Source organism: Lottia gigantea (genome assembly GCF_000327385.1).
Source record: "Lottia gigantea unplaced genomic scaffold LOTGIsca_45, whole genome shotgun sequence".
NCBI classification, from domain to species: Eukaryota; Metazoa; Mollusca; class Gastropoda; family Lottiidae; genus Lottia; species Lottia gigantea.
This window is the reverse complement of record NW_008709577.1, coordinates 167,711-195,430: the sequence shown is the minus strand read 5'-3', so window position 1 is coordinate 195,430 and position 27,720 is coordinate 167,711. Positions and strand designations below refer to the sequence as shown.

At 29.9% G+C, this 27,720-nt stretch overlaps 1 protein-coding gene across 1 annotated transcript; it reads right to left on the bottom strand.

Moving 5' to 3' along the window:
• Nucleotides 1–208: 208 nt before the first annotated feature.
• On the bottom strand, nt 209–27,720 carry LOTGIDRAFT_164358 (hypothetical protein; the record flags this gene model as incomplete). Its single annotated transcript, XM_009060890.1, has 3 exons — nt 209–409; nt 606–682; nt 26,946–27,720. 3 exons carry the CDS (start codon nt 27,718–27,720, stop codon nt 209–211), a joined length of 1,053 nt encoding a protein of 350 aa, XP_009059138.1.

Sequence of the window (27,720 nt, the reverse complement as noted above, 5' to 3'; positions counted from 1 at the left end):
TTGGCTCTGATTGATTAAATAAATTTAATTAACCAGAAGTCAAGGTGACCTTATAAAAGTGTAGAGTAAAGGAAGGGTTTATTTATTCTATAAGTAAGTGAAGGATTACTGTGATATAAAACAGAATTAGGAGAAGAAAGAGAAAAGCAAACATACAATTAGCTTGAATTGAAATGATTTAAAACTCCTTGTCTTCTTTTACATACACTCAATTTAAACCTTCCACATTCCCTAATTCTGATTCACTTTTAAATTGTGACTTTTTACAAAAATACTTTAGTTGAAACACTTTTAAATTACACATTTTACTCATCCAGTTAAAAAATTCTTTAATATAAATCTCATTTTGAACCATTGCCTGATTATTGTGGATGATATTGAAATGAAATATACCTCTTTCTTTACATCTCTGAGGTAAAAAATAGAAAAAATATAAGAATTGACTTTAATAAATTGACTTAAATAAATTGACTTTCAAACTGCTCTGCTTTTAATGATTTTGTCAATAAAATAGAAAGAATATCTATTGTTGTTAATTATACTGGAAAGACATACCTTTAACATATATAATACACAGAATACAACAAAATAACAATTAAACTAACCTCATGATATAATATTAGACATTTCTCTAATAAACACCTCATAAAACTAATATTATGTCTTGTAAATTCACTTAAATCTGCCAAACAATGTGGAGGGTGCTATAAATCAATTGTGGCTAAAGCTTCAAGTGTACTTGATAGAGTTACGTCCCTTTAGTGTGCTCAAACTGTCATTAAAACAGAGATTTTCAAACATTGAGAACTCTTGACATTAATTTTTGATATGTTATCATTTTATGGGTATTTATTATTACTAATAATAATACTTTCATTGTATAGGTGGTACCTGGCCTTTGTTTACTTGTCAAAAGTTTAACATTGAAAACTGTTTCAGTTATCTCCCTTTAGTCTCCCAACTCTTCAACTAAAGTAGACATTACTGTTGTTTTTATTTCTTAAGAGAGCTAAAACTCCACCAAAAGACTCTAGAAATGCATTTATCTTTAGTACAAGACATGATTTAATTCATCAAAATTAGAAATAAAAAGTTTATCACAAAACGTAAAAAGTTTGTAAGTAGTCTATAATTGATTTGATATTTATCCCTCCAATTTACCCCTAGGCTATTTACAAGTAGAAACTAATAACCTCATAATATTACTATCATTTTGACCTAAATATCAAGTTTTTAAGTAAATTTGTGTGATATATATATATGATTAAATTTTTATTATACCCCAAAGCTTTATTTGTCCTTTTTATTGAAGCCAAAGCAGTTGTATACTAAATAGACTTTTTTCAGATAAAACCTGTGTCTGGTCTATGTGTCTGGTCTATGTGTCTGGTCTCTGTCCCTTTCAAATGTTATGAATCTATTATAAACTACTTACTGTGCTATTTAAAAAATAACTTGTTTTTAATACAAAAATTCTAACAATTTTACTACACTTGACTTAATGTATTTCAAATGATTCAATTTTGAATTAAAATAAATTTATTGGTAGAAGGAGTATTTGGGTATTGAATATAGTAATTGATGTAATAATAATAATATTGAGATCAATAGAGATTAATACTAAACAATAACAGAGTTATAAACAGTACAAGTTACACCATATACTACTTTCATTATAATATTAGAAATATATTATATCTTTAGTGATCTAGAACTAATCTTTAGTAAAGGTTATTATTCAGTGTCAATAACTCGATACAACTCACAATATACAGTAATAATAGTTATTGATATGGGTGGTCAAGCCTTTATATTTGTTATTGACACCATATTGACAGCTGCTTTCATTATATTTTTATTTTCTTTTATTAATTTCTAAAGGGTTACAGGTAAACCCTATACAATATCCTGCAATCTTGATATGAGGGATAAGCTTGAAATATCAATATCTATAGGCCTACATAATCACAGTCAATCTCTTGATTTCAATAATTTATCTCAAATTCCACACCTGAAAAAAATTATGTTTTTAACTGAGACTGAAAATTTGATAAAAAACAGTTTTTATAAAACATTTGATTCTAATTAACCCACAAATTTTGTAAAGAAACAAAAGTTTTAAAACAATTGATTAAAATAGTTACTAAGATCATGGCAACATTTTGAATGTTGAAGATAACATTATATCTGAATTTGGAAAATCAACAAGATTTCTGATAAAATAATGGTTTACTGAAGTCTAATTAGCTAATTTAGTGAGTCAAGAGAGTAAGATTAGATCAATTATTGAAGATAAATTTTTAAAATAAGGTTATAATTCTGGTATTTAAACTACTAGTTGATAAGTTTATCATAGTTAACTGAAGTACATTATATAACATTCAGATAAAACTGACACATAACTTATAAGACACTATCCTTTAGTTCATAAATATTCATGTCTATCTTTCTTCTTGATAAGAGCAGAAGTTCGATCCAGGTATAAATTGTGTTCATACTTTTAGACATGGTTTTCTGTATGTTAGTACACAACGTGCCGTTCGAACGGAAAAAACATCCCAAGCAAGAAGTGCATGTCAAAGTAACTTTACAGAATTGGCAACGTTTTCTTAAATGGATTCATTTTCAACTTGAGTATAAATACAAAATACCCTGACTTCAAACTTTGTGACAAGGAATAGCAAATATGTCCAAAAGAGACAATTTTGAATCTGCATTTTATAAAGCCATGAAAATTAAAAGAGTATTTCGTTCTTTTGGAAATTTCTCATTTACATATCAATACATCATCTTATTTACACAAAATAATTCACAGTTTCTTCTTGAATTTTTCTTGTATCAATCTTATCTGAAGTATGTCAAATCTTTTGAAGTGAAATTGAAAATAAAGATAAATATTCATGATTAAATTGCTGATAAAATAACTAAGATCAGCCTACATACTAGTTGTCTATACAATGAAACAAAATAATAATCACAGGAATGTTCAGAATGATTGGTAGTAAACCATCACTGCAACATCAAGAATATGTCCTATTTCAAAATCCTAAACCAAAAGGTCAGCGCCAAGTCAAAATTCAACTATCAAGGAAAAATTGGATGTTCCTTTAAAATAATGCTGTTATGTATATATTTAAACTCAATAAACAATTGATACAAACCTTACATAAATCATGTACCAAAACTATTTATTAATTATAATACAGAAATTGTCAATTAAGTTGTTTTCTTTGTGTATGATTTATCAAAAAAAAACAGCTGTTACCATTTCATTAATCTGCTTTTTTTTATTTATATTCAATTTTTACTAGAGTTAAGAATACTGAAAATCAATTTCATGACCTTTATAAAACTACTTATCAAATCTTCTAGAGAAATGAAATCATGGAGTTATATCTACTATCTTTCTGCTTTTGATGAGACTAATATAGATGACCAATGCTGTTCTATTTTAGGATAAACTATCAATGCCTTAATGAACTACAAAATCTTTCCTTTAATAATGTGATAGATAACATGCAAGAACTCAAGACGTCACATGTCTAAAATTATCTCAAACAGGAAATACCTGAATAAGGATTGCCAAGAATATTTTTAAATCTTTGTGGTTTTCTGGTTTTCATGTGATCTGATTTAGTCTAAATTCTCATCTGATTGGTTTGCAAGAAAAGAAGACATTCCAGTCTGCACTAAAAACAATAACCACAATTATTACCATAGTGGAAAAATGCAGTCAAGGTCAACCAGAGCCAGAATGTACTTGCTTTTGACAAGTAAATTATTCAAAACCATACAATAAATGACACCAATTCACATCATGTACATATAATAAAATTCTTCCAGTGATCACCTTTCACCTATTGTTATCCTTAATTTCTCTCTTTTACTATAATATTACAGTATAATACTAATAAAATTATACTCACAGTAACTTGATCTTAGATTTACCTTCAATATACACATACACATTACCTTATATCTTATATTATTATTATTCAACACTTTCACAAGTTTCAAGGGGGTCTAACTCTCCTAAATCAATATTAATATGTGGATTACCTTTCGCGTTTCTTAAGTGAAAATATAAGATGAATATATAGGATATCTATTACCTAATCCCTTCTGTTGACATAATCCTAATCTTACTGTCTACTGCAAAATACATATTTCATTCTGCAGATTATTTCAACTTCAAAACCACCTATCAAATATTCAAATTATATTATCATAGTTATGAAATGTTGACTTAGTAAAAGACATAATGTTTGTGCATACCAATAATGTCATTTTACATTTCTTAAAGTTTTTTTCGAATGATATGAGCTTCTTATTATGTTCACAGATTAATTTTTAAAATACCTATTCAAACACAGACTCAGTAAAAGAAATGTAACTCATTTTACAAAAGAAAATTCAATTGTTGGGATGTCAACGAAAATTTCAAAAGTGCATACACCCTAGACATTTATTACATCAAATTAGAATACTATCTTAAGTCATGATAAAATAATATTAAATGTATTATAATCATCACAATTTTAACTTTACATAAACTGAATACCATCAATATAATAATATCTGAATAAAAATACTGGACAAAAGCCTTTACAATAGGTAAAAAGTCGCAAAATAATGTCAATAATTACATTTGGTTAAGAACATTTCAATGACACCAACAACCAGTAATATAGGGCTATTCACACTTTTCAACAACCCGTTCAGCATACAAAGTCAACATTCAGAAGAAACAGGCAAACAATTTGGACTGTTTACATTGAATTTAGAGTAAAATGGTGACTACAGTGAATAAATGTATTTAAGAATAATTTAAGTCTTAGATAAATAATATTATAGAGAAGAGTTATTATAATATTAGCCATCTTTATACACATTTAAACATCTAGTCCTTGTCCACCATATATCAATATGATATACACTTTACTTATCATATAGTTTTAGATTCACTCTGACATTCAGTTACAGTTCATTTTAATACACGGCCCACAATATTTCACAAGAAACAATTGAGCACATAGATTTCCATGATAATCAGTCAAAGTCAAAGTCAAAGGAAAAATAAATGTCAATGCTTTTTTTGTTGCCTTCATGTACAATAAACACTGACTTTCTCTGATGTCTTAACTTCTATAAGCATATGATCTTTATATGATATTATACTTTCACATGAAATTTCTTTTGCTTTCCAATATAATTCTCATAATAATTTGTGGGAAATTATTGAATTTTTCTGTAAAAAATTTCATGCTACTCCATTTTGTTGACACTTGAATGCTTGAATTATTTATGATAATAATCAATTCAAATTACTCTGAAAATTACATGTAATAAAAAGTAAGAGATAATCTTATTTAATGATAAATAATGTGCTTTATATAAATATATATAGAGAATATAATGATATAATAGACTTCTTTTGATCTTAAATAATCACATAGATCAGTTCATGTATACCTTGATATGAAAATAATAAAATAAAATATCAAAGTCAGAAAAGGTAATTTACTTTCCTCAAAATGTACTTATACAATTACCTATATAAAAATAATATATATTATAATTACAAGAAGAAAATATCTATGTATTTCTTTGATTTTTGTTATTATTAGTTTATGGACATTTTGAGGCACAAAAAAAAAAACAGTGAATTTTTATTAATAAAGGATAAAATAAAACTGCTTGCAATAAAGGCCTTTCATTTATGAAGATTGTTGATTATCATTCATTCAAGTCCAGATAATTATGCAAATGCCAAATTGGAATACAGATGTCAATTATTCTTTCTCTGTCATAACTTGCTATACTCTCTAGCATACATCTACCCCAAATCTTATTTTTATCATTGATTATTAAAACCCTTTTTCAAAATAATTTGTTTCTTTATAGATGTCAATGAACAGAATAGAGAATTGATAAAATTAAAATGTACTGTAAACTGACATCACTGGTCAACTGGAAAATTAGATTCCAAGGTCAATGATTATCTGTTTGTACACATTAAAATGAACATAAAAGCTTTTAATTATATCCTGTATCCCAGTATATACTGCAAACAGGAGAGAAAAGATTGGACATATGATTGGACGGGTAATACCCACTATCAAAGTACACTGTCAACTGTCAAAATTATGTCCCAAGTCAATCATTTTTACACCTTGATTTAACCCTATATGTGGATATGAGAATTTTTAACCCTTTGAACACTGAGCTTCAGAAACAGATGTCAAAGACCCTTAACTCAAAGCTGTAAAGCCTATGATATGAACATCAGGCCAATGTGACGTCATTTGGTCACTCAGGAATATATCATCAAGTCATCATGTAGTCAGTAGAAATGTTACAATGTTTTCTGAAAACAGAGATTGAATAAGCAAAGTCAGACAAAATATTAACTTACTAATATCTACACTACACAACAGCCTTTTTTAATCTATTTATCGCAACACTAACCATCCAAATGAGTCAAAATTGTTTTTTAATGCACAGTATTATTCAAAACAGGTAACCAAGCATTAAAAGATGAAATCTTAATTTAAATCTTCACATGCAAAATTTGAAATATAAACTATAATATCATATTGCATATTGAAAAAGAGATATTAAGTTGTTTTTATAAAGTACATTGTTTTTAGCATGGCAAGTGTATACATATATAATGTAATGTATAGTGTTTTTATATGATACTCTGATCCTATCAAGAATGATTCTGTATAGACTTTTATATTAATCTGTTTAATTAGAGAACATGTGAATATCATCCGTAGCAAAAAGTATCTGAAGCACTTTTGTGTGGTAATCTCAACTTTTCACACTGTGACATTTCAGTCTAACTGACATTTTGTCTAAGATGTTTCAAATAACTTTATTACTGGTAGACCAGTTAGTAATGTGAACTTCTAGTCAAATAAATTTTGTTCTGAGGGATGTCACTGTGCCATTTTACACAAAAACCCCATGATTGCTTTAAAAATAATTGCTTTTGACAGAGGACTAACTGGGAAGAATTCAGAAATATATTTAAATTGCAATGTACAAAATGTCTTTATAGTAATCCTTTGTAAGTTTAAAACACAGCAACAGGTAGTAACAGTAAAACTGTTTATAATAGAAGATTGAAGTGACAGTAATCTTAGTTTGATGGTAAATAAAAACGTAAGTATTTCAGTATAGATAGACTAATCTGTTTACTGATACAATAATAGTACTTATCATACTAATAAATATTATATTATTAGTCATATAGCTTATCTATCACACACAAATTATCACTACTGTTTTCAAAATTCATATGAACTTTTCAAGCTTTCAACCAGCCTATAATTTGAAGTCTTCAAATTTTGAAAGGGCCAAATTGTCCTTGATTTCTTTGAGAGATCTGAGAATTGTAAAGTAAAGCTGAATGCACTGTGTTTACACTGGGTTTAACTGGTTCTTGACTTTAGCTTCAATCACAGAGTCCCTTGCTGTACAATATAAAGCTGATTTTTGGCTGGCCATTAAGGTAAGTGAAAGCAGGCATTAAGTTAGCTTTCATTTGCCCCTTATAAATTGCCGAACGTAAATAGAAAGATTTTCAGTTCCCGAACTGTAATGATTCCAATTTGTCCAGTGGAAACTTAAAGGTTGGCTTTTTCCCTCAGTGGAAACACAGTTTATACTACAAGGCCAACCATGACAAACCAAATTCCTATCAAACCTAGTAACATGTTATCAGTAAAGAGATTTAAAGTGGATTTCTAATAGGTTATAATTATATGAATTTTAAGATATCCAATTATCTTATCATTACAATTTTTTAATAAAATATTCCACAAGTGACAACCCCCACCCTAGCTTATCTCAAAAACTTCTATTCCACCCTTAACATATCTTGAAAAATTCTTTCTGATCTTGGCCTATCATGACAATTGATGCAGATTTGAAAACTAGTAAAGCCTAGTAGAATGTATATTATGTTGCATATATGACTGGCTTGCATAGCCTATATTTTGTTACAATATCTTAATCCTAGTATTTGGAATTTCAATCATTAATAGAACGCATTGGCTATTTGTCTTTGTTTTTAATCTTATCCGTAGTGTTAGCAGCCAATCGGTGCTCTCGTTTTTTTTTCTTGAAGTGCGAAATAATTTTGAATTTGTTTGGTATGGCCTATGTTAATTTGTACCTTCACAGTGCGCAGAGTCATGGCCTAATATAGGTTTTTACACCAAATTCATATTAAGATTGTTTATTTTGACTCGTACAATATATTGAATGTTTGACTCAATAACCCCCTAATTGATATTACATATACTAGAAAAATCTTATACATTCTAAAATTTGAACCAAACCCAACCAAACCTGTTTTATTCCATTCATTACATATCTAATATTTATTTAAATAAGTTCAACTACAAGTTCTATTTCTGTTTAACATGACATATTGCACTGAAATATTGTGAATTGAAATGAAATGCTATGAAAAGGATATAAAAAGTGAAAATTGAATAGACCCATTCATTATATTAATGTATAGGTATGTTTAGATGTAACATTAACTTTTTAATTTGATGTCAAAAATATTTCATTGACAAAATAAACACAAATATATATATATTTAATTATAATTTTCAACAAAATATGAATAATGCCCTAAATATAACCAAATTATTGATCATATGAAGTACAGTTGATCCAGACTTACAAATTATGAATTTTCTTAGAGAACTGGAACCAAGTTAAGGTCTATGATGTTAGACACAGCCACAATCTTAGACTAAAATCGTCTTCTCTAAATCTTATATGTGGTGTGAAAATACATTCTTGGGTTTAATAGAAGTAACTTTATAGCATCTCTCACCTAATTAAAAAATACTCAGGATCCCTAATGATGTGTATATAAGTCATTAAAATATTTAAAAAAACAATCATTAATCTATACTGATTATTTAGTTTTAAAAGCACACTGATATAAACCAGTTGAAGAGTATCATTGGAGTTAGTTATGTCAACCAACCCTATTACAATTCTACTTCCCAATCCCACCACATTCTCATTGTTGTCATTTCTGTTTTACTATATTTGGTTATAAATTACAGTTAACACCTTTTCAATACATATTGTCTTATATCATCATGAACATTTTTCATAAAAACCCGCAATAGTCTGAAATGTCATAGCGACAGAAAGTAAACATATAGAACCTTGTTTGGTTGAATTAATTTTAATAGCCATATTGTCAGATTGTTATCTAAATAAATTCAAGAAATTTGGTGATGGCTGAACAATCAAGTATATTTTTTACTTATTAAATCAATGATCAATCATCTGGTTTTTCAGAGTAATTGGAATATGGAATTTCTATTTTAAGTAGCCTATTTAGGTGAAATAATGCAAAGATCTTTTGAACAGTATTGCATAGAATACTACAGAAGATTAAAAACATGGCCCACTGACCAGACAGACTGTCAAACAATTGAAACTCCAATTGCTTCAAATTCTCACCTGGTTATACCTGACTTTTATTACTACCTCTTACATTATCTAAACACTCTAGTTTCTATAGAAAATACTTTCTTTTTATTGTCAAATCCCTAAAATCTGCAATTCAAACATCTTTACAAGTGTCACAGATGAAATTGTCCTAAAGTAAATTGTTTATGTCAATGTAACAAATGTTGAATTAAACCTTTCCTCCAACTTGTCAAAATGTCCAGGGGCTAGCTTAATGTGAAGATGTAAGGGATAAAGTTTACAGAAGATGACCCTTGAACAACCAAAGGTCATTATGAAGTTAGGGTTAGGACCAATATTGTTTACAAAAAGCCCTGGTAAAAATGGTGTTAGGGTGTATTGAGACGCGTCTCAATGAAAGCACTGGCCTAGGTCACAGGATTCTTAGATAAAAATCCTCAAACTATATGAACATAGTAACTGACTAAAATTGTCCCAGCAACCCTACACTCATCCAACTATGACATCATTTTGTATACAATAATTAAATAATTTGAATAATTCAACAGCTACTCATGGTTGCAATCAAATATGCGACCTACAAGTACAGACATCTGCTACATTTTTACCTTTGAACCTTGAGAGTTCATAAATCCTTACAATTCTTTGAGTTATCCCTGAGATTTACAATTTCTTTTGCAAACAGTATTTTCTCATAGTTTGAACTCATTTTGTAATTACAAAATCTAAAAATCTTGTGTTTGTTTCTAATAAATGAATGGACTTAACAAGAAAAAGTCAAACAATTTTCAAAAGGAATGCCGGTTAATTTTCACATGACCCTTATCCTTCAATCAAAGAGAAATTGTTTGAAATTGATAGCTAACAATTTACTTGGTTACTTTAACTTTAGAATGACAAACTTAGTGTCATTTCTATAATGAGAACTAGAATTTAAACATCTAAATATCTCAACCACAGAAAATTCTAAAATAGAAACTTTTCTTAAACAAACTTGATGTATGCTTTATGTTAACAATGTTTCAACTCAAAACAAAATGCATAAAAAACACCTACAGATACCTGAAAATAGATAGTTTCTATCCCAAAATAGTCCTTTTTGCCAAACAAAGAAAATTAAATAAGATTTTTTTTAAAAGTTGGGAAATATGAAAAGAAATGATAATTATAAGATAAAATAGTAGAAATACTAGTTTTTAAACCATGTTTCTGTCACAGTATATTAATGTCATTTCAGTATTTATTAGTAACAAACTGTTGATTGATGAGGCAAGATATCTTGTTAACAAGTTAAAATATCAAGATGACAGTTTTAACCTTAGTTTTCTAGTGTAATATTCAGTTTGAACATATGTTTCTATATTAATTAATATGATTAATTTGACAATATGATGAAGTAAATACAATACATTCCTTAATGTTTCATATCTGTAATTGATTTATGGAAATGTTACTTAATATGGAAATCGGGTCTAAGATACATGGTATAAGGGTGAGGGTGGCTCAGTCCAAATTGAAATATGCTTACAAATATCTGTAAAAAAACTTAAACAACGGGCCATGATGTCAAATTCTGACATGACGACATGACACCAATGTCAAAGTCATCAGACATCCTAGTAATAGTATATCTGATTGAATCAATTAAGTGTCACACTACTGTTTGTATTACAAATTTCAAAAATGAATAGAAGAATTCAAAAATTAAATATGTTTTTTTTTAAAATAATAATAATTATAGAAAGATCATGATTGATATCAATCATTTTTATCATGAAATGAACTAAAATAAATTTAACTATCATTTACTCTATAATGATTCTATTATCTCTTGTCATATTGTATAAGAAACAGATCTGTCAAAAATTCATAATCATATTAAGTCTATTTAAGTTGAGAAAATTTATACAATATATCAATTTAGGACATAGCTCTGATACCAAGGAGATTGAATTCTACTTTGGTTTTTGAGAAGAAACAAATAGACAGAGACTTGTCCCACAATATTTTTCAAGAAAACTATATGATATGTATGATTGTATATATTATTTATAACAGAATATATATGTCTATTTTACAGAATTAACAGAAAATCTGTGTGTATAATCAAAACCAGAAATAAAATGTGTATATTCATATCAAAATATGTTCATTGAAAACAACATAAAATATATGTGAATGTTTGAATCAATTTCAAGGATTTGAATTAGCTTTTAAAAAATCAAAGGAAATCATTATTATTCTGAATGATTTGTTAATTAATATAATAACACTACACGCTATAACCTTTCCTTTGTTGTAACATTGACAATTTTCTTGTATGGATCAATATCGATTTTATGGCTTGTAAAATTATAGAATGTTGAAAAATAACAGTAAAAATACGAACCATATCCTCCAAATAAATCACTTAATACACCATTCCAATTAGTGGAATATACAGGTTTATTTCTATAACTCACAGGATACATAGTTATTTGTCTATATATTATAATAATCCATAGTATAACTTAGAAAAACACTGATATACGCTAGTCAATTTACACTACTAGAGTTCTATTACACGGCTACCGTTATATCACCATCTCAGGTATACTGTAGCTAGACTTTCTACCTGTCACATATTACCTGTCACGTGATGTCGAGAGAAATTAACATAAGGTTATTGAAGGGATCTATAGGGGAAAGTAGGGGAACAACGGTTTAAGGATATTAAGGGCATATTGTAAGGTGTTTATCTATCTGATAATAACCTATCACCTATTGAATGTATAGATAAAGATTAAGGTGTTTAGCCTAGGGTTAGGAACATTTTCACATTATATGATCAAATAATTAACGCTAAGAAACTAATTACTTGACAATTTATAGAAAATGTTCAGATTTCTCTGAAGCACATCTAAAATACCGTTATCTTTCATCTCAGTTTATTACAATATAATATCATAATTAAATCGGGATAAATCTTAATCGTCTTGTCAATCGGGACATATTAGTTATTAAGGTTACGACAAAGACCTTCAAAGTGATAATTTGATCAGCCACTGACATCAACACTTTAAAGCACCACATTCGACTAGCGATTATAACTGCTTATACATCAGCACAAAACGCTATTAATGCACATTCTGATTTCGTATTAGCTATCATGATATGAAATAAAGTTTTACCTTGAAATTCTGTGAATTCCTTATTGGGCCTTAATTTTTGTATCAAAATTATTAGTGAATCGAATTAAAGGTTATTATATCGACACTAAAAAACAATCATCAACAAAAAACCATAATCAAAGGTATGTTAAATGAGGATTATCTCAGTGCCTTCTGATTTTAATTCTAATCTCTTAATATCAACAGATTTTTAAGTCTCAGATTATCAGGAAGAAAAGGCTACTTATTGTACAATCAAGAAAGTTGAAAGGCAAGGTGTTTGAGATTTGGAATGTTTGTTTCCAGCCCCAACTTGATCTAGTAAATCCTAAGAACTTAAGATTATCATATTAAGACGTTCAGTGTGCGTATGTTTATATAAGTATATTCAGCAATTAGACCGTCTACATCCAGTCAGCTGTTGCTTGACAAAATCTTACACCAAGATGTGGATTTCTCATGACCTTTTCGACCAATATCTAGCTGTTCTTTAAAACAGATGAAGTACAAAATACTTGCCCATTCTAATGCAGTTAGTACGCTAAAGAGTAAACTGAAGTGAATTAATGATACGGTTTTAGGTTTGAATAAATAAAAGTAATTCTTCAGTAAAACCCAGATAAAAGAGTCTGATACGAATGGAAAATGTCTTTAAAATATCCCATTATGTTCTTTTATGTCTGAATTATTGTTATTTTACTACCGATTACCGCCCTTGTTTAAACCTAATACTCATTTTATATCTTTACACAATGCTGCGAATTCCTGCATAAAAATCACATTTACAAAAAAATGACAAGTTCCAAAATATATCTCGCCTATTAATCTATAACTTATCTGCTGAAATACGAGATGAATTTAAATAATATTATGCAAATTACATTAATGTATAGGAACATGTCGTCGTTATATTAGATTATCATAATATTATTATACCTCATATCTTATTCAATGCATTATAATTCAATATAATGTAAGCCTAATTCAATAATAGAAAAAATCGTTTTAAAGAAACCGCCAACATGTTACAGATAATGCAACAGATGAAAAACTTGTTATAGTGCAAGAAATTGGTGCTGAATTATAAAGTCAAAATTGTTTTCGGTTGTTTAACTTTCATACGTACGGATGATTTAGGACACAATTCAGTGAATATTCTCGGCTATTTCGTCAACATTAACCCATTTTTGAATCATAGATGTCTTCTTGATTTATGTTTCATATTTAAGTGCAGAAAAAAATGAAACAAGATCGAATTGCATATATCACATTTATAAATCATGCTGGTAATCCCACTGTGCACGTCAGAAATTATTTATTCTACAAATTGCTTTTTTTGTGAACATTTTCGGTGGCTACTGGTGCAAGACTACGTTATATATCATATATTATGTTTTGTTTATGTTTAGCTTACGTAAAGATTACATAATGGTCAAATATAGACACGCATATTTCAAATTTATTTTGTGATAAATCCTGTTCTATTCTACAAACACATATTAAACAATATTAATCAATTCAATTCAGTTCAATCATGTTAGTTATTGAGCCTTTGGACCAAGATGAATAATAATATTCAAAATAGAGTGTCATATTACGTTGGAAGTATAATAAGTGGTTGCCTAGCAGATAGGCCTACTTCCCCGATACATTTTCAGTATACAGTCAACAATCTGCATCAAGTAGTACCAAAATCTAATTTGTACAAGATATTGTTAATTTAAACAAATACACAAACTGTCATAAAATTCTGTCATAAACTGTCACCTCTATCGCGTTCACAAACCAACAAATTTTGATGCGTTTTTAAAGTCTAGGGCAATAACACAAATTCTGTTGATCGAAAATCATCAATTTCAAACTTGACTAAGATCTCAATGTAAAAGATGATCACATCAAATTTCTCTAAAGTCAAAATTTATTGTTTTCACAAAAAAAATTTGACGCGTTTTTCCTAAGTCAATGGCAATAACACAAAAACCATTCATCGAAAGATCGTCAACTTCGAACTTGACCAAGATCTCATTATTACAATAGCCCTGACTCCATTATTATAAATGATCACACCAAATTGCATTTAAATTGGATGAGAACTGCAGTTTTTCCCAAGTTTTCCCAAGTCAAGAAAACTAAAAACCGTTCACTGAATGATCGGCAAATTCGAACTTGTCCCGGATCTCATCTAATGTTCATACCAAAAACTGTAGTGTCTATTGTGTTCACAAGCCAATTGACGACATAATAATGTGAGCGTATATATACATACTTGAGTGTCAGTGTTATGAAACATAATAAAAAACACTGCTGATTATAACATAGTGTTATTGAAAATGCATGCATCCGATATCTTATAGTGGACGGATCCAAATATCATACAAAAGGATGGCTGTTGTGGTTTAACGGAGAGTATCGTCAGTGAGTTATATTGATAAATGGCTTATGTAAATGTCCATTAGTCCAGAATGTTTTTATTAATGAAATACAATAAATCCAAATTGAATTAATATAACAAAATCCCGACAATGTATAGTAGGGCCTATATAAAACTGACTAAAAGAAATAATATGATAAATTAATAAATAATACAAATTAATAATAAAAGCGACTCCCAGTACACCTTACATAGGGTATAAATAAACTTTATATCAAATGAATTACAATTGTATTGATAAAATTCACAAAATGAAATGAAAAACAATTCCGAAACACTGCTTAACACATAAAAAAACTATATTTTATTGTTCTTTGAGCCATACTTTTGCAATTTTGTGTAGATTGTTAAGCGATGTTGACGATAATTGATGGCATCGACAAATTTCAATGGTATTATTAAATAACATTGTTAGAAACCATGCAGGAAATCCGATGACACAGGACGTATATGTAAAAATACAGAATACCTTCACAGGAAGATCAGGGCAACAGATCGGCCAGCTCCAAACTGCCAACAATGTTTTTTAATAGAAAAAATAGAACAGATCTTGACTGCAATAGTCACCTTTCTTGTATCATAGAAGTTTGTAAATACAGCAATTTGATTAGATTGTACGCTAACGAATACAGCCAATCATAAACTATCCATCACACCCGACATTATTTACAGTATCTCCGACAAGAGCTCTAAATGGCTGTATAGCCTATTCGGTAGCGTATAATCTAATAAAATAGATGCATTTAAAAACTTCCGAGCCTAATGAAGTCAAGGTATTGGACGCAGTTCATAAAAGCTCGACATTGTGAAGATGAGCTAACATAACCATTGACGTAGTTCAAGCGTCGTTATTTCCCAAAATGGTATTAACCGCATTTAAATGTCCACCCACCCTCTTCCTTGTACATTCCATAACGTTATTAACAGTTGACTATTAAACTTGAGTAAAGGAGGAAATCTTTTCTATTTATTTGTTTACAGACATAAATTAACTGCTAAATTAAAACATTAGTAAATATTTAGGCAATACTATGAATAAAACATTAACACCAACACATGTGTATGCCTATTATATTGCTACTCAGACAACAAATAAATCTCGGCAACACTGCTATAGCAATCGATCATATTGTGTCGATCAGCCACCCCTTTCCAGAAATGAGAATGGCATAAATGCATTGTGGCGTGACCCCATTCAAAAATTTGCCACATCCACCAAATGGTTCATAGAATGGTTCACTGATCACGACTACATGATTTGGATATTTATAAGCACAAGTTTACTAACATGAACAATCATTGAATTTCACGTAATATCAAAAGATATCGACTATTACATAGGTCATGGAAGTATACTATGACCGATGGTAAATCTTTGAAGTGCATATCGACGTCAAATAAAATTGTGCGATGAACGTTAATCCTTTATTAGTATAGATTTTTAATACTTATTGTTTATTTTCTTCAAACTAAAATCAAATCAATACAATACAATAAGAAACTATTTCTATGATGATACTATCTTAACGTTTCAGTTGAGCGTTCATTTCACATTATGGAACACGCAGCCATATCAGCACCATTCCAGATAAAATAAAATATTTCTGCTTTGATTACGTCTGCGCAGGTTGGTAGTCTGGCAGCAGAGCATAGATAAGGCTATCTTCATGTGGTGAACTATTTTGTAGAAACAATGATTCCTTAGAGTTATATAGAAACTATATAATTATATGGATGCTCCGCGTCCAGATGAATTCACAAGCTCATAGGAACAAAGAACATTTGTGTAGCCTACCAATGGATATAACTCTCGTTTTTCATGTAACGATGTGAACAGTCACAAATCACATTTTTACGAAGAAAATCTTACATATGATGTAAAACATAATCTAGGCATCTACAGTTCCAAAATAGTGACCTCTATATCACCAAGGACAAACGTGTTCAAATTATGTAAATTAATAATTATGTAGGACAGGGCCAAGACCTAAAATATTATTGTATAGGTTTAAAGACACCAGTTCCAATCGACTAAATACTGTCTGAGATTTCACACATGATACAATATAATTTCTACACAAAAACGCTATTCAAATGTTAAGATTTATAGCTTGTCATAGACCATTGAAATATAAACAATTATTAAAATTTCCAGATTGTATATAAAGATATGATTAAAAGAAGCCCGTTTTGAAGTTTCTCTACATTAAGAATAAATTCAGTATAAAGACATATTTACGTGAAATTATACAATAACATTTTTTATTTCTCCAATACAAGATTTGCTATGTAGATAATGAGAAGATTCTATACATTATTTTTTTTACTTCGAATAATTTTATTTTATTTAAATAGGATTTTAAGAATGCAAAATGTGATAGGGAGGCGGTCAAGACATATCAATAGCCAACAAGGGGCAGTAAAAAAACATCCTAGGGTTGCATCCTTTTTTCCTTAAAGAATACAAAGAAAGAACAAACTTAGGTCTAATGTAATATAAATTTGATCGATCATATTGTGTCGATCAGCGGCTAAACTCACACAAATACCTTTGAGCTCAATGGTGAATTAAATAAATAAATAAATAATATTTATTAACATGTATATGACCGAATGGTCTAAGGTTCAATTCAATATGAATTTATATACAGAAATGGAAAAATTGATACTAATTATAGACATATTTACAAAGATAATAGGTTTTTGCGTCGGGTTAGGGCATAATATATATAATTATATTGAAGTGGCAGAGATCACATTAGTGTTTTGACTCGACGTTATTTGGATACATGCACCGTTTATATACTGTTTCAGATACAGTGTGCGTAGATCCTCGTATAACATACACAAAAGAAACGAAATTAATCTTCTACGCAGTTTATATCGCACAAAGTACATAGTCTCTCATCGTATTGAATATTATTCCATTTACCTTCAACAACCTTAAGTTTATGGGCACCACAGCGAAAGTTACAAATTGCATTTTTATATTTGAAACTAAGTGAAATGTTGAAGAGGTAGTGCTCGGGTTCTAAAACTTTTATATACAATGTGTAATATTTTAAATTACTGTTAATTGTGAGGCTTTCATTCCATTCCTGTATGCTTATATCTTTCACCCTTTGCTTAATTATTTGCAAAAATATCTTGACTATAACTAAACATCATTATAATAGATAATAGACTATAACTATTATCATTATAATATAATACTTCATACACTTTAACGCTCTGTTGAAAATCATTAAAGCTATCACTGTACTATACAAAAAAACGGCATGGTAGAAAAAAATCATACAAAACTGAATAGCAGGACAATTTATTTGTTGTAAGAAGCATACATTTATGTCTTGTAGTTGGAGTTACTTCCCTTACATCATTACACCTGCCGAGAGAACAAAACTCTAAACACGCTAAAGATAAGCAACAAAATGCACTCTTCAAGCATTAGAATCTTGTTTTAAAAAAAGATTTCGCAGGTCAGATTGATTTACAAGGAAAAACGTCGCGAGATGGAAATGTACGAATAGTATGCTGCTATCCTGAAACAATTTTTTCAGTTGACTTCTGGTCATCTTGAACGTTTAACTTCATTCTCTCCATTTTAAAAATCTATATTTGTCTATGTTATTGCTCGAAACTGTAGGCTAGTCAGTATAAAATTCTTACAACATCTAAAAAGAGTTTTTTCATTAATGTTAGAGATCCAGCGATTCTGATGTTTTCAATTCAGATTAGATATTGACAAAAAATTCGTGCTTATTTTTAACAACTTTTTTTCTGTAAATGTTCTGGATTACACTAAACACGACATGTTTAGTTTGGGATAACATAAGACTAAAACAAGATCTATCGACATCAATAGACTTTTTAATAAAGTTTTACGTAGAAGTTGGCTCAGGTGTTTTGGGCTTTCGTTCTGTTACTGTACTTTCCTTGTTGTTAGGGTTTATCAGATATATGTTAAGAACACCTGACGTAATTTCGACTCTCTGTGGTCGAAGAATATTTCAATTGACACACTTGAATGCCTTTGTGTGGTTGTAATGGGCGATGGAATTTAGAACTGTTTGCTTAATCAGTGGCTAATCATGTCCCCTATTTTTGCAAGTAATCCCTGCCGATTTGTCTTTACCTTTGTATCACCTTATTGTAAAGGAAAGATCTTTTACTGGCAAATTTTTATATCTGTGCTTAAATTTTCTTTCAAATCAAAATGTATAAATTGATGATATATCATATTCTTTATCTACGTGAACATGAAAACGTGGTCGTATATTGCCGTCGCCCCTGTCCGTTGGTCCGTCCGTCAACATTTGTTTTGGGCACAAAAGAAACGACGATTTTCAATGGATTTTGATGAAAGTTGTTGTGAGCAGTGGAATTTAATAGATCTCCGCAAAGTTCGAATTTTGCGACTTTTCGACAAACTGATTTTGAGTTATTGCCCTTGACTGAGTAAAATTTGTTTGTGGGCATAATAGAAGCTAAAACTTTGAATGGATTTTGATGAAACTTGGCGTGAGCATTGGAATTAATAAGAATTTAAGAATTTTTTTGTTGAACGGTTAAACGGGTGAGTTGTTGCCCTTGACTAAGTCAAAACGCATTAAACACAAATAAATTTTGTGTGATCATACATATATATATATATATATATTAGAAAAGTTTGCATTTGACTAAAAGTTTTTGAGTTATTGTCCATGATTTAACAAATCGGCTGCGTGGGCGTATGTTTATCTTACCTGGCAAACTATTTTTTGTTTTAAGCGTCAAGGCTTCTTTAAGACGGTCTAATTCCTCCTACAGCAAACAGGTAATCTAGAATAATTTGTATACGTTTTGTTGAACTTGTGGCCTCGAGATTAGAATTATCAAATGCGAAAGTTGACAATTTTCTGTAATAATCGTATGTTATGGTAGTAACAACATTTAATGTCCATTTACTACAAAGCTACACACATTGAACTTGTCAATCTGAAATATTGACCGGTTTCATTATGATATTAATAATGATTATTGGGAAACAATAAGGATAACTGTCACTTGGCAGACTATGGATAAATCGAAGAGAGATTTTACCCTTTCCATGTAGGCCTATAGACGGCTACCCAATGACAAGAACCATATTTCGCTTGTGAAACTCAACAATCCATTTGAAAAAAAAACCCCACTAAAACTGAAATCAACGCTAGAACCTTAAAGTACCTCTAAAACTGTGCATTTTATGTCTACTTTAGTCTAGCAATGTTGTAAGTCCTATTCAGATCAGGTTTACAGTGTTTAAAATCTATATCCTCGGAACTCGACGTTATTGAGAAAAGACTTATACTTGTCTCTGTTATGTTGTAAATGCTATTGTTGAAGAGTTGTGTTATTCTAACAATCTGTTATCCTGAGATTATTGTTTCTCTTTACACATTTTTCTTTACCGGAAACACAATACTTTCTCTGTTCAAAATGGCGTCGGTCGTGAACTTCACTCCATTCATGCAATTGCTTACATAGTACATAGATTCTTATCTACTTCATGTGGTGAAAATACTACCAATAGGAGAGCCTTCATGCAGTCTCTGAATACAGTTCACGCGGAAATGTTTTTGCACAAGAATACAATGTCGAACACTATTGAAATTATTATACTGCGTTAAAGTATTTAACTAGAGACATCCAGATTTAAAATTTTAAAACCTAGATTTAAACCACATCAATATGTCAATCATAAGCCCAATTTAAACAGGTCAATGAATATTTAAATGTTGTTTTATGATTTAAATCAAAAAGGGAAACATGCGTACTATATATGTTTCAGTTTTCAAATAAATACACGCCATGATATAATACTTTTGTCAGCAAATAGATGAAGTACATCCAGTTTTAGCACATACCTTAATTTTTAATACGAAGCATAGTAGAGCAGAGTTCAGTTATATGAAAATTGATGCATTTACTTTGATATTCCAATATTGACAAAGCATGTGGTTTTCAATATCAACCAAATTTAATCCATTTAGTTTTTATTTATTCAAGGTGTCTTTAAAGTTGTAAGATGTTGCTCTTCGTGAATATTTGCATCAAATATTCCCTGGATATAGAACGTTTACTTTTTGAAACTCAGTGTTGGTAATGATCCTGTATTATTTGATATTATTTGAATCTTTAATGTCCCAAAATCATTGTGTGAAATACTCTCTGGTACAGGAAACCATCAATTGCATCAGTGGCATGTTTTTGTAGGAAAAAAGAAACAACAAGCCTCTATCCACTAGCTAGTACCTGGAAAAACCTCTGGCCAATGATCTTTCCCTGATTCGTACTATTCCTTCATCTTGTGCAAGTAACCTTTCTTTCCCTGAAGTAGGTTTTCATGTTCTCGAGATATGAGAGGAAAAGGCTATTTAACTAAGGGAAAAGTTATTTATACACGAATCATCAACGGTATTTAGTAAATATGTTGACTTTGCATGTTTTAAACCCAAATGTCAACATCCATTTTAGGATTTCTTCAAGAAATTGCATATCGACATTGATATCTTCACTATTTGCTGAGAAAAATTTGACATGGTTCAAGTCTATCTGTCAAATTCTACTTTTTCTCTGAGCAAGTACGAGATAGATAATATAGATATAACCTGTGTGAAACTCTTTATATTGATTCCAATTATTTGTTTAAAGGTAAGAAAAGAAATCTCCACAGTTCTGTTTGATTGTTTGATTTAGATTAGAAGTGTCTTATCATGATAATATATTTAACGCCTTCCTTAAAAGCCTCTTGAACAGCTTCAAAAGAGTTGAATGTTTCTTAAAATAACCATTTACATAATTGAAATAGAAAGGAAAGCAATGGAAAATATATTTTTTGTAGAATGCATGACTTAAACATTGTTGTCTTTCTGGTTTTACCTTACTTACACTAAATTTTAAGAGGAATTGAAGATTTACATTTTAATTTTAATGGCAGCTATCATCATTTCTGAAAACAATGATATCACAAGCTGGTAAAACTCATTTACTTTTCCTCTCAGGTAAATTTATACCCTGGCTTTTTAGCTCTATAAATGGTTAAATTATTTTTAGTAATGCAACCAGACCAAAACGGAAATTTCCCAAAAACCAATCAACGACTGCCAACAACGTAGTCTGCGATATCAACTTCTGCTGTTGTTCCATGAGATATTCAGACAGTATGACATATTTCGGAAATGTATATCATAGTGTCCTTAATTTAAGCTTTTAGTGACTTGCTCGAGGTCAGGATAAAAACGTGATCTAAAGATGCTCAGATCATCCTCTTAATTGGTAATTATTCACCACCCCTCATTATTCCCCAATACAGACTCCATAAAACATGGCGTGTTCTACAATTAAAATAGTTTTGTGATGTCTAAATAAAAACTTTATAGTTTTAGAAATAACTTGCCCTCAACTTAAGATCTTTTTTACGACCATTTGATGATACTTCATTTAAAATTCGTGTAATTTTATTATTTTACCACCAAATAATGACACTTAATCTTGGTATCTTTATAATGGGCATGAAAATAAATAATTCAAAATAACACTGGCCATTTTATTATAAAATTTAGCACTCTTCTCAATATAATTTTTCTGTTATTTTTTCTATATTATGGACAAAATAAGTTTGAAACCATAGTTCTTTCCTCATTAGTCGTTTTTGAATTGTATTCAATGGTAACGAAATAGTTTGAACAGAGAGCTTTAAACTTTTAATATGGTCAATTTCTTGAAGGCTTTTTCCCTGACATTAAAATTGTTTGTTATTCAGAGACGAAGGTTATGAAATTCAAATAATGCTGCCCTTTAAAACTTTTTGTGATGAAGAGATGACGCCAAGTAATCCTAAATAACACAGTTGTGTGTAATGAGAATATTTAAAGGTCTTTTAGGTAATGACGTAGTATTAAATATCACCCGGTACAGACTAACACTGGAGTAACGTTAACAAAGATATTAAACAGGTATATCTATCATTAACACACAACAATATTTTAATCTTACTCTTTGTAGTAGGTGATCAAAACTCACCCTCTACACGCGGGATAATGTAATTGTGTAATGTTACTGAAGTGGTTAAGATTGATAAGGATCAGTGGGGGTAGTCTATGATCACTAGGTTATCAAATTATAGGGTTAATGGCAGGTAATAATCACTGAATAGTAGATGAAAAAAGTGAATGAAGGTATGTCATTATGTGCTGAACTATTTCAATGCGAAAAATCAAAAGGTTCTAACCAGGGTTATGGAGATCTTAAAAGTTATATTGCACACTTCGGACCTAAAACATACCAAAAAATCTTACGACAAGACATTTCATAAATAATATATTGTCATTCATCTTTATGATGTTCAAAAGTTGAAGGCATAAAGATACAATTTTGAAATGAAATTTTAAACATTGTTTCCACTTCTGGTACAATTATGACGTTAGGTATATTTTCAGTTGACCTTGGTAAACTAAGTTCATAAAAATACAAATTCAACCAGTTTGTTTAGAAACAAAAGTAAATTTGAAGACAGAGTCTGGGAGGTGTGAAATAATGATTGACATGTTATACCACACACAGGTCAAATTTCAATTGAATACAACAGAGTGGATCAAACTTCTAATTGAAATACCCGGGGGTTTTATAAGCAGGGGTTCATTTAAATTGAGACTTAGTCTATTAGAAAGAGAAGAGATTGAAGTAAACAATACCTATTTTTTCAGTTATTGGATCTCCTGTGGATAAATTACATGGGTTTATTTGTAGTTTATTTCAGATGTTTGATGAAAACGTTTTGTGTAGGACATTGCATAGAGTTATGCAACTCTTTGATAGCGCCGCCGCGATTGGACTCTTTGCCAGTTTTTAATGCTTTCTCACAATACTATGATTATCAATCATTGCTCTAGTTTCTGTATTATGAATTTCTTTATTAGGTCCAAGAAGATTTATATGATAACCGTTATGATCTTCTTTGATTTAGTTCATTGCATATTAGCATCACAATTATTGTAAACATAACTTTAACCCCGTGCCAATGCCTTATATTGAATAGTAACTGGTTACTCTTCAATCACCCTAAGCTCTAGTTTCAGATCATAATTTCACGTGGGTATGACCGGAAACAGGTCTCAATTCAAATTCAGTTGTTTGGTGTGTTCGATTCACTTTATTTGAGATGTTCTAGACCATGCCCTGAAAACACACGCCCATGATAATCAGTGTGTAGAAACACGCTCTATGTATGTGAATAAAATTATAATTTCTTTGATAAATTTCATAATCTATATTTAAAAAAATTAATCAAATCAAATAATATTTATAGTTTTATTAAAGTATGCTATGAAAGTATGAAATTTAAATTTTTAACATTTAACTCTTCTATTCTGTCTCCTACACATTCATATTATGTCTTTGATACTTTTTCTGACTTAAAGTGAGCAAGTTTACATATTTATATGTAGAATTCAATGTATTACCCGTCTAATTTTACACAAACTTCTCGACTATCCTCCTATTAACTATTTACAATGACATTGGACTATAATATTCAATATACAAGTGGGAACTTCCAGAGGCTAACATTTGCAGATGATTGATTTATTTCTTTCATAAAGGTTTGAAATAAAAGACTGGTAAAAGAAAGAAATAATATTTAGAATGTAAGATAAAAGAATGGCTATTGTTATAATAAATTATTGATGGTTCTGTTCTAGTTACCCTCATGTTAAAATCATTGACATTGTCAGATGGTCGTGTTTGTTTAGAACTCCAATCTGGATATTTCTCCAACTACATTGACGTGCCACCAATCACAATAATTGTCCACGTGTGTGAATGAAAGAAATCTAGTTTTTGATGTGAAGTCTAGGTATAGCTCTGATTGAGATTTAGAGGTAATCAGGAACACAGGCTTGTAGAGTTAATCAGACATATAATAGATCATATCCCTACACATGTTGGTATGAATACAGATTGCAGTAGGCATTGATCTGACTAACTTGTTATATCTATTAATTTTCATTGTTCTGTTGGTGTCAAGAAATTTATCCTTACATCTGGCGATAAATGTTTATCAAAAATATTTTTTCTATTAAAAAAAAGATGTACAGAAATAATATATTTAAAAGCACGCTTGGTTATTAGCAAATCAAATATTTTTAACAGGGTTCTAAAAATATTAGAAAAGCTTCCATTGGTTTGAATATTTACCATAAAATTATTCTTCAGAGGAGCTGATCAAATAGTGGAGCGCTTTCCACCGAGAGAACAATTTGTAACCCACAAACCAAATCATGTTAAGATTCTTCAAATTATTTAAGTCTTTAACATTCCATATATATTTCATTATACCTATGCTAGAAAAATTGTCTATTGGAATGCTTTAGGAAAAGTTGTCGTGTCAGATTTATTATGCCAAATAATATAATTAATAAATCTGAGCAACATGTCAACATATTGTTTATTGATAATAAATAATGTTTACATTGATATTCACACGTGTAAAATTTCGTGTTGACAACATAATTCTAGCTCAACCAACATATGTTACATCGACATAGTTAAAATCTTGAAAAGCTTCACGGAATTGTTTGGGTAAACATCAGGGGTTCTTCGATTTTGAATTAGACAGATTAGACATGGTCACTGAAGTTATAATTGACAATAGAAATAATTGAGGAATGTCTCCCCCGCAACATTAGTAAAATCTGTTGTCATGAGAAATGTGTCGGGTGTACTTCTCTAGTACAGAACATATCTAAAAACATTGGAGCTCTCCAACTTTTTCCTACCATCACTAACTTAATTATAAGATATAATACTAACTTAAGACGAATGACATGCTGTGTAAAGCTCGGAAAATTCATGTATAGCGAGCTGTTTATGTGAATATTAAGCTTCAGCTTTCAGTAAATTTGAAAAATAACCACCATAATTGCTTCAATTCATCCTTAATTAGAATGTTAATTTCAAGAGATATTTGATTGTTTATCCGTTATTAAAAACCAATATACACCAATTGTTCATTGTCCACTCTTGAACAATTAGTACAAAAAATAATATGAAAATAATTCGATTTACTTTAACAAAATAATAGGAAAAAGTACAATGGTTATTTGACTTGGTTCATTGACCAATTGAATTCTTTGTTTCAGTCATGATTGTCTTCTGAAACAAAGCTAGATATCGATTCGCCAATTGTGAAACTGGGTTCGCTAATGCTATATATGATTTTAATATGAACTTGAAAAAACCCGAAAAACGTCCAGAAATTTGTAATTCATAATAATACTCCCATAGCGAATATAGAGATGTTTTATATATAGTTATAAGTAGCATGAATGCATGTAAAATATATAGTTAAATATGCTATAGTGTGACCATTATGGACATTACTATACATGACGAATGAACAAGTCATTCTTAATTCATTAGATAGAACAGAAATCAACAAAAATGTTTGTTTTGGTATAGCTATCACGAAGTTATATGAAAAATAGTCAAGCAAGTACCATTATTATGACCCTCCAAATATATAAAAATTATTTAGATACAAGTGTACACGATTGTTATTTGTATTTTGTTCAAATTTAGGGTATAAAATAACAGTTTTCTATTTGAAGTCTTTGTGCCCAAATGTTGAGTATGTTTTCAGATCACATGGCGTGAATTATGTTAGAAGGAAATATTTTAATGATATATATTTTAAGTTAATAAACGTCAAGGGGCGTAGAACGTATAATATAGTATAATGTCTAGTTGATGGTGATACGTAAGGTTTGAAGATGTAATGCACAGCAAGATGTAACGTCTTGAAGACGTGTGTATTTATGTATGTTTTGAATGGAATGTTGATAATGATATCTGATTAATTTCTATCCTACCTGACTGAATATTAATAGATTCATAGGTATTATCAGTTTCATTTCCACCAAATTCATAGCCATTTCTCTCCACATCATTGACAGCTTCACGAGGATCATTCAGAACATAGTCTGTATCATTAACATCATAACCATATCTCTCTAACAAATCTCTATTTCTATCAACAGACGAATGGTAAAATTCGTTACAAGGTTTGTAAAGGATTTCACCAAAACCATATCTTTCCGATGTAAAGCCATATAAACCATCTTCATTGTAAGGAATGGTTCCAACTAAACCGAAATGACGACCATACAATTCAACGTGGTGTTTGTTTTTGGTATTTTGTCCAATGACCTGACCTCTACCTGGACCACATTTGCTATAAACTCTATCATTTCTACACGATAGTTTAGCATTGTACATATTTTCTACTGTGACTCCATCGCTGATTTGTTTTTGCCCGAGATCTAAAGTTTTTGGCCTTCTGTTTCCTTCGTTAGACTTCCTCCAGAACTCGTATTTATAACCTCGCAGTAAGTTGTCCTCATGGCGGGCCAATTCAACTTCAACGTCTCGAGGTCTGGATTCCAAGTTGTGTCTTTGGTTGATGAGTCTTTTAATATCAACACATTGATAAGGAACAACTTGTGGAGTTTTGTTGGGAATAAAATGAATAGATTCATAAGTATTATCAGTTTCATATCCAGCACTATCTCCGTCATGATCCTCGTCACTAAATGTTGGTCTCTTATTTTTCATATTGTTTGCATGGTACCTTACAGATAATGCCAT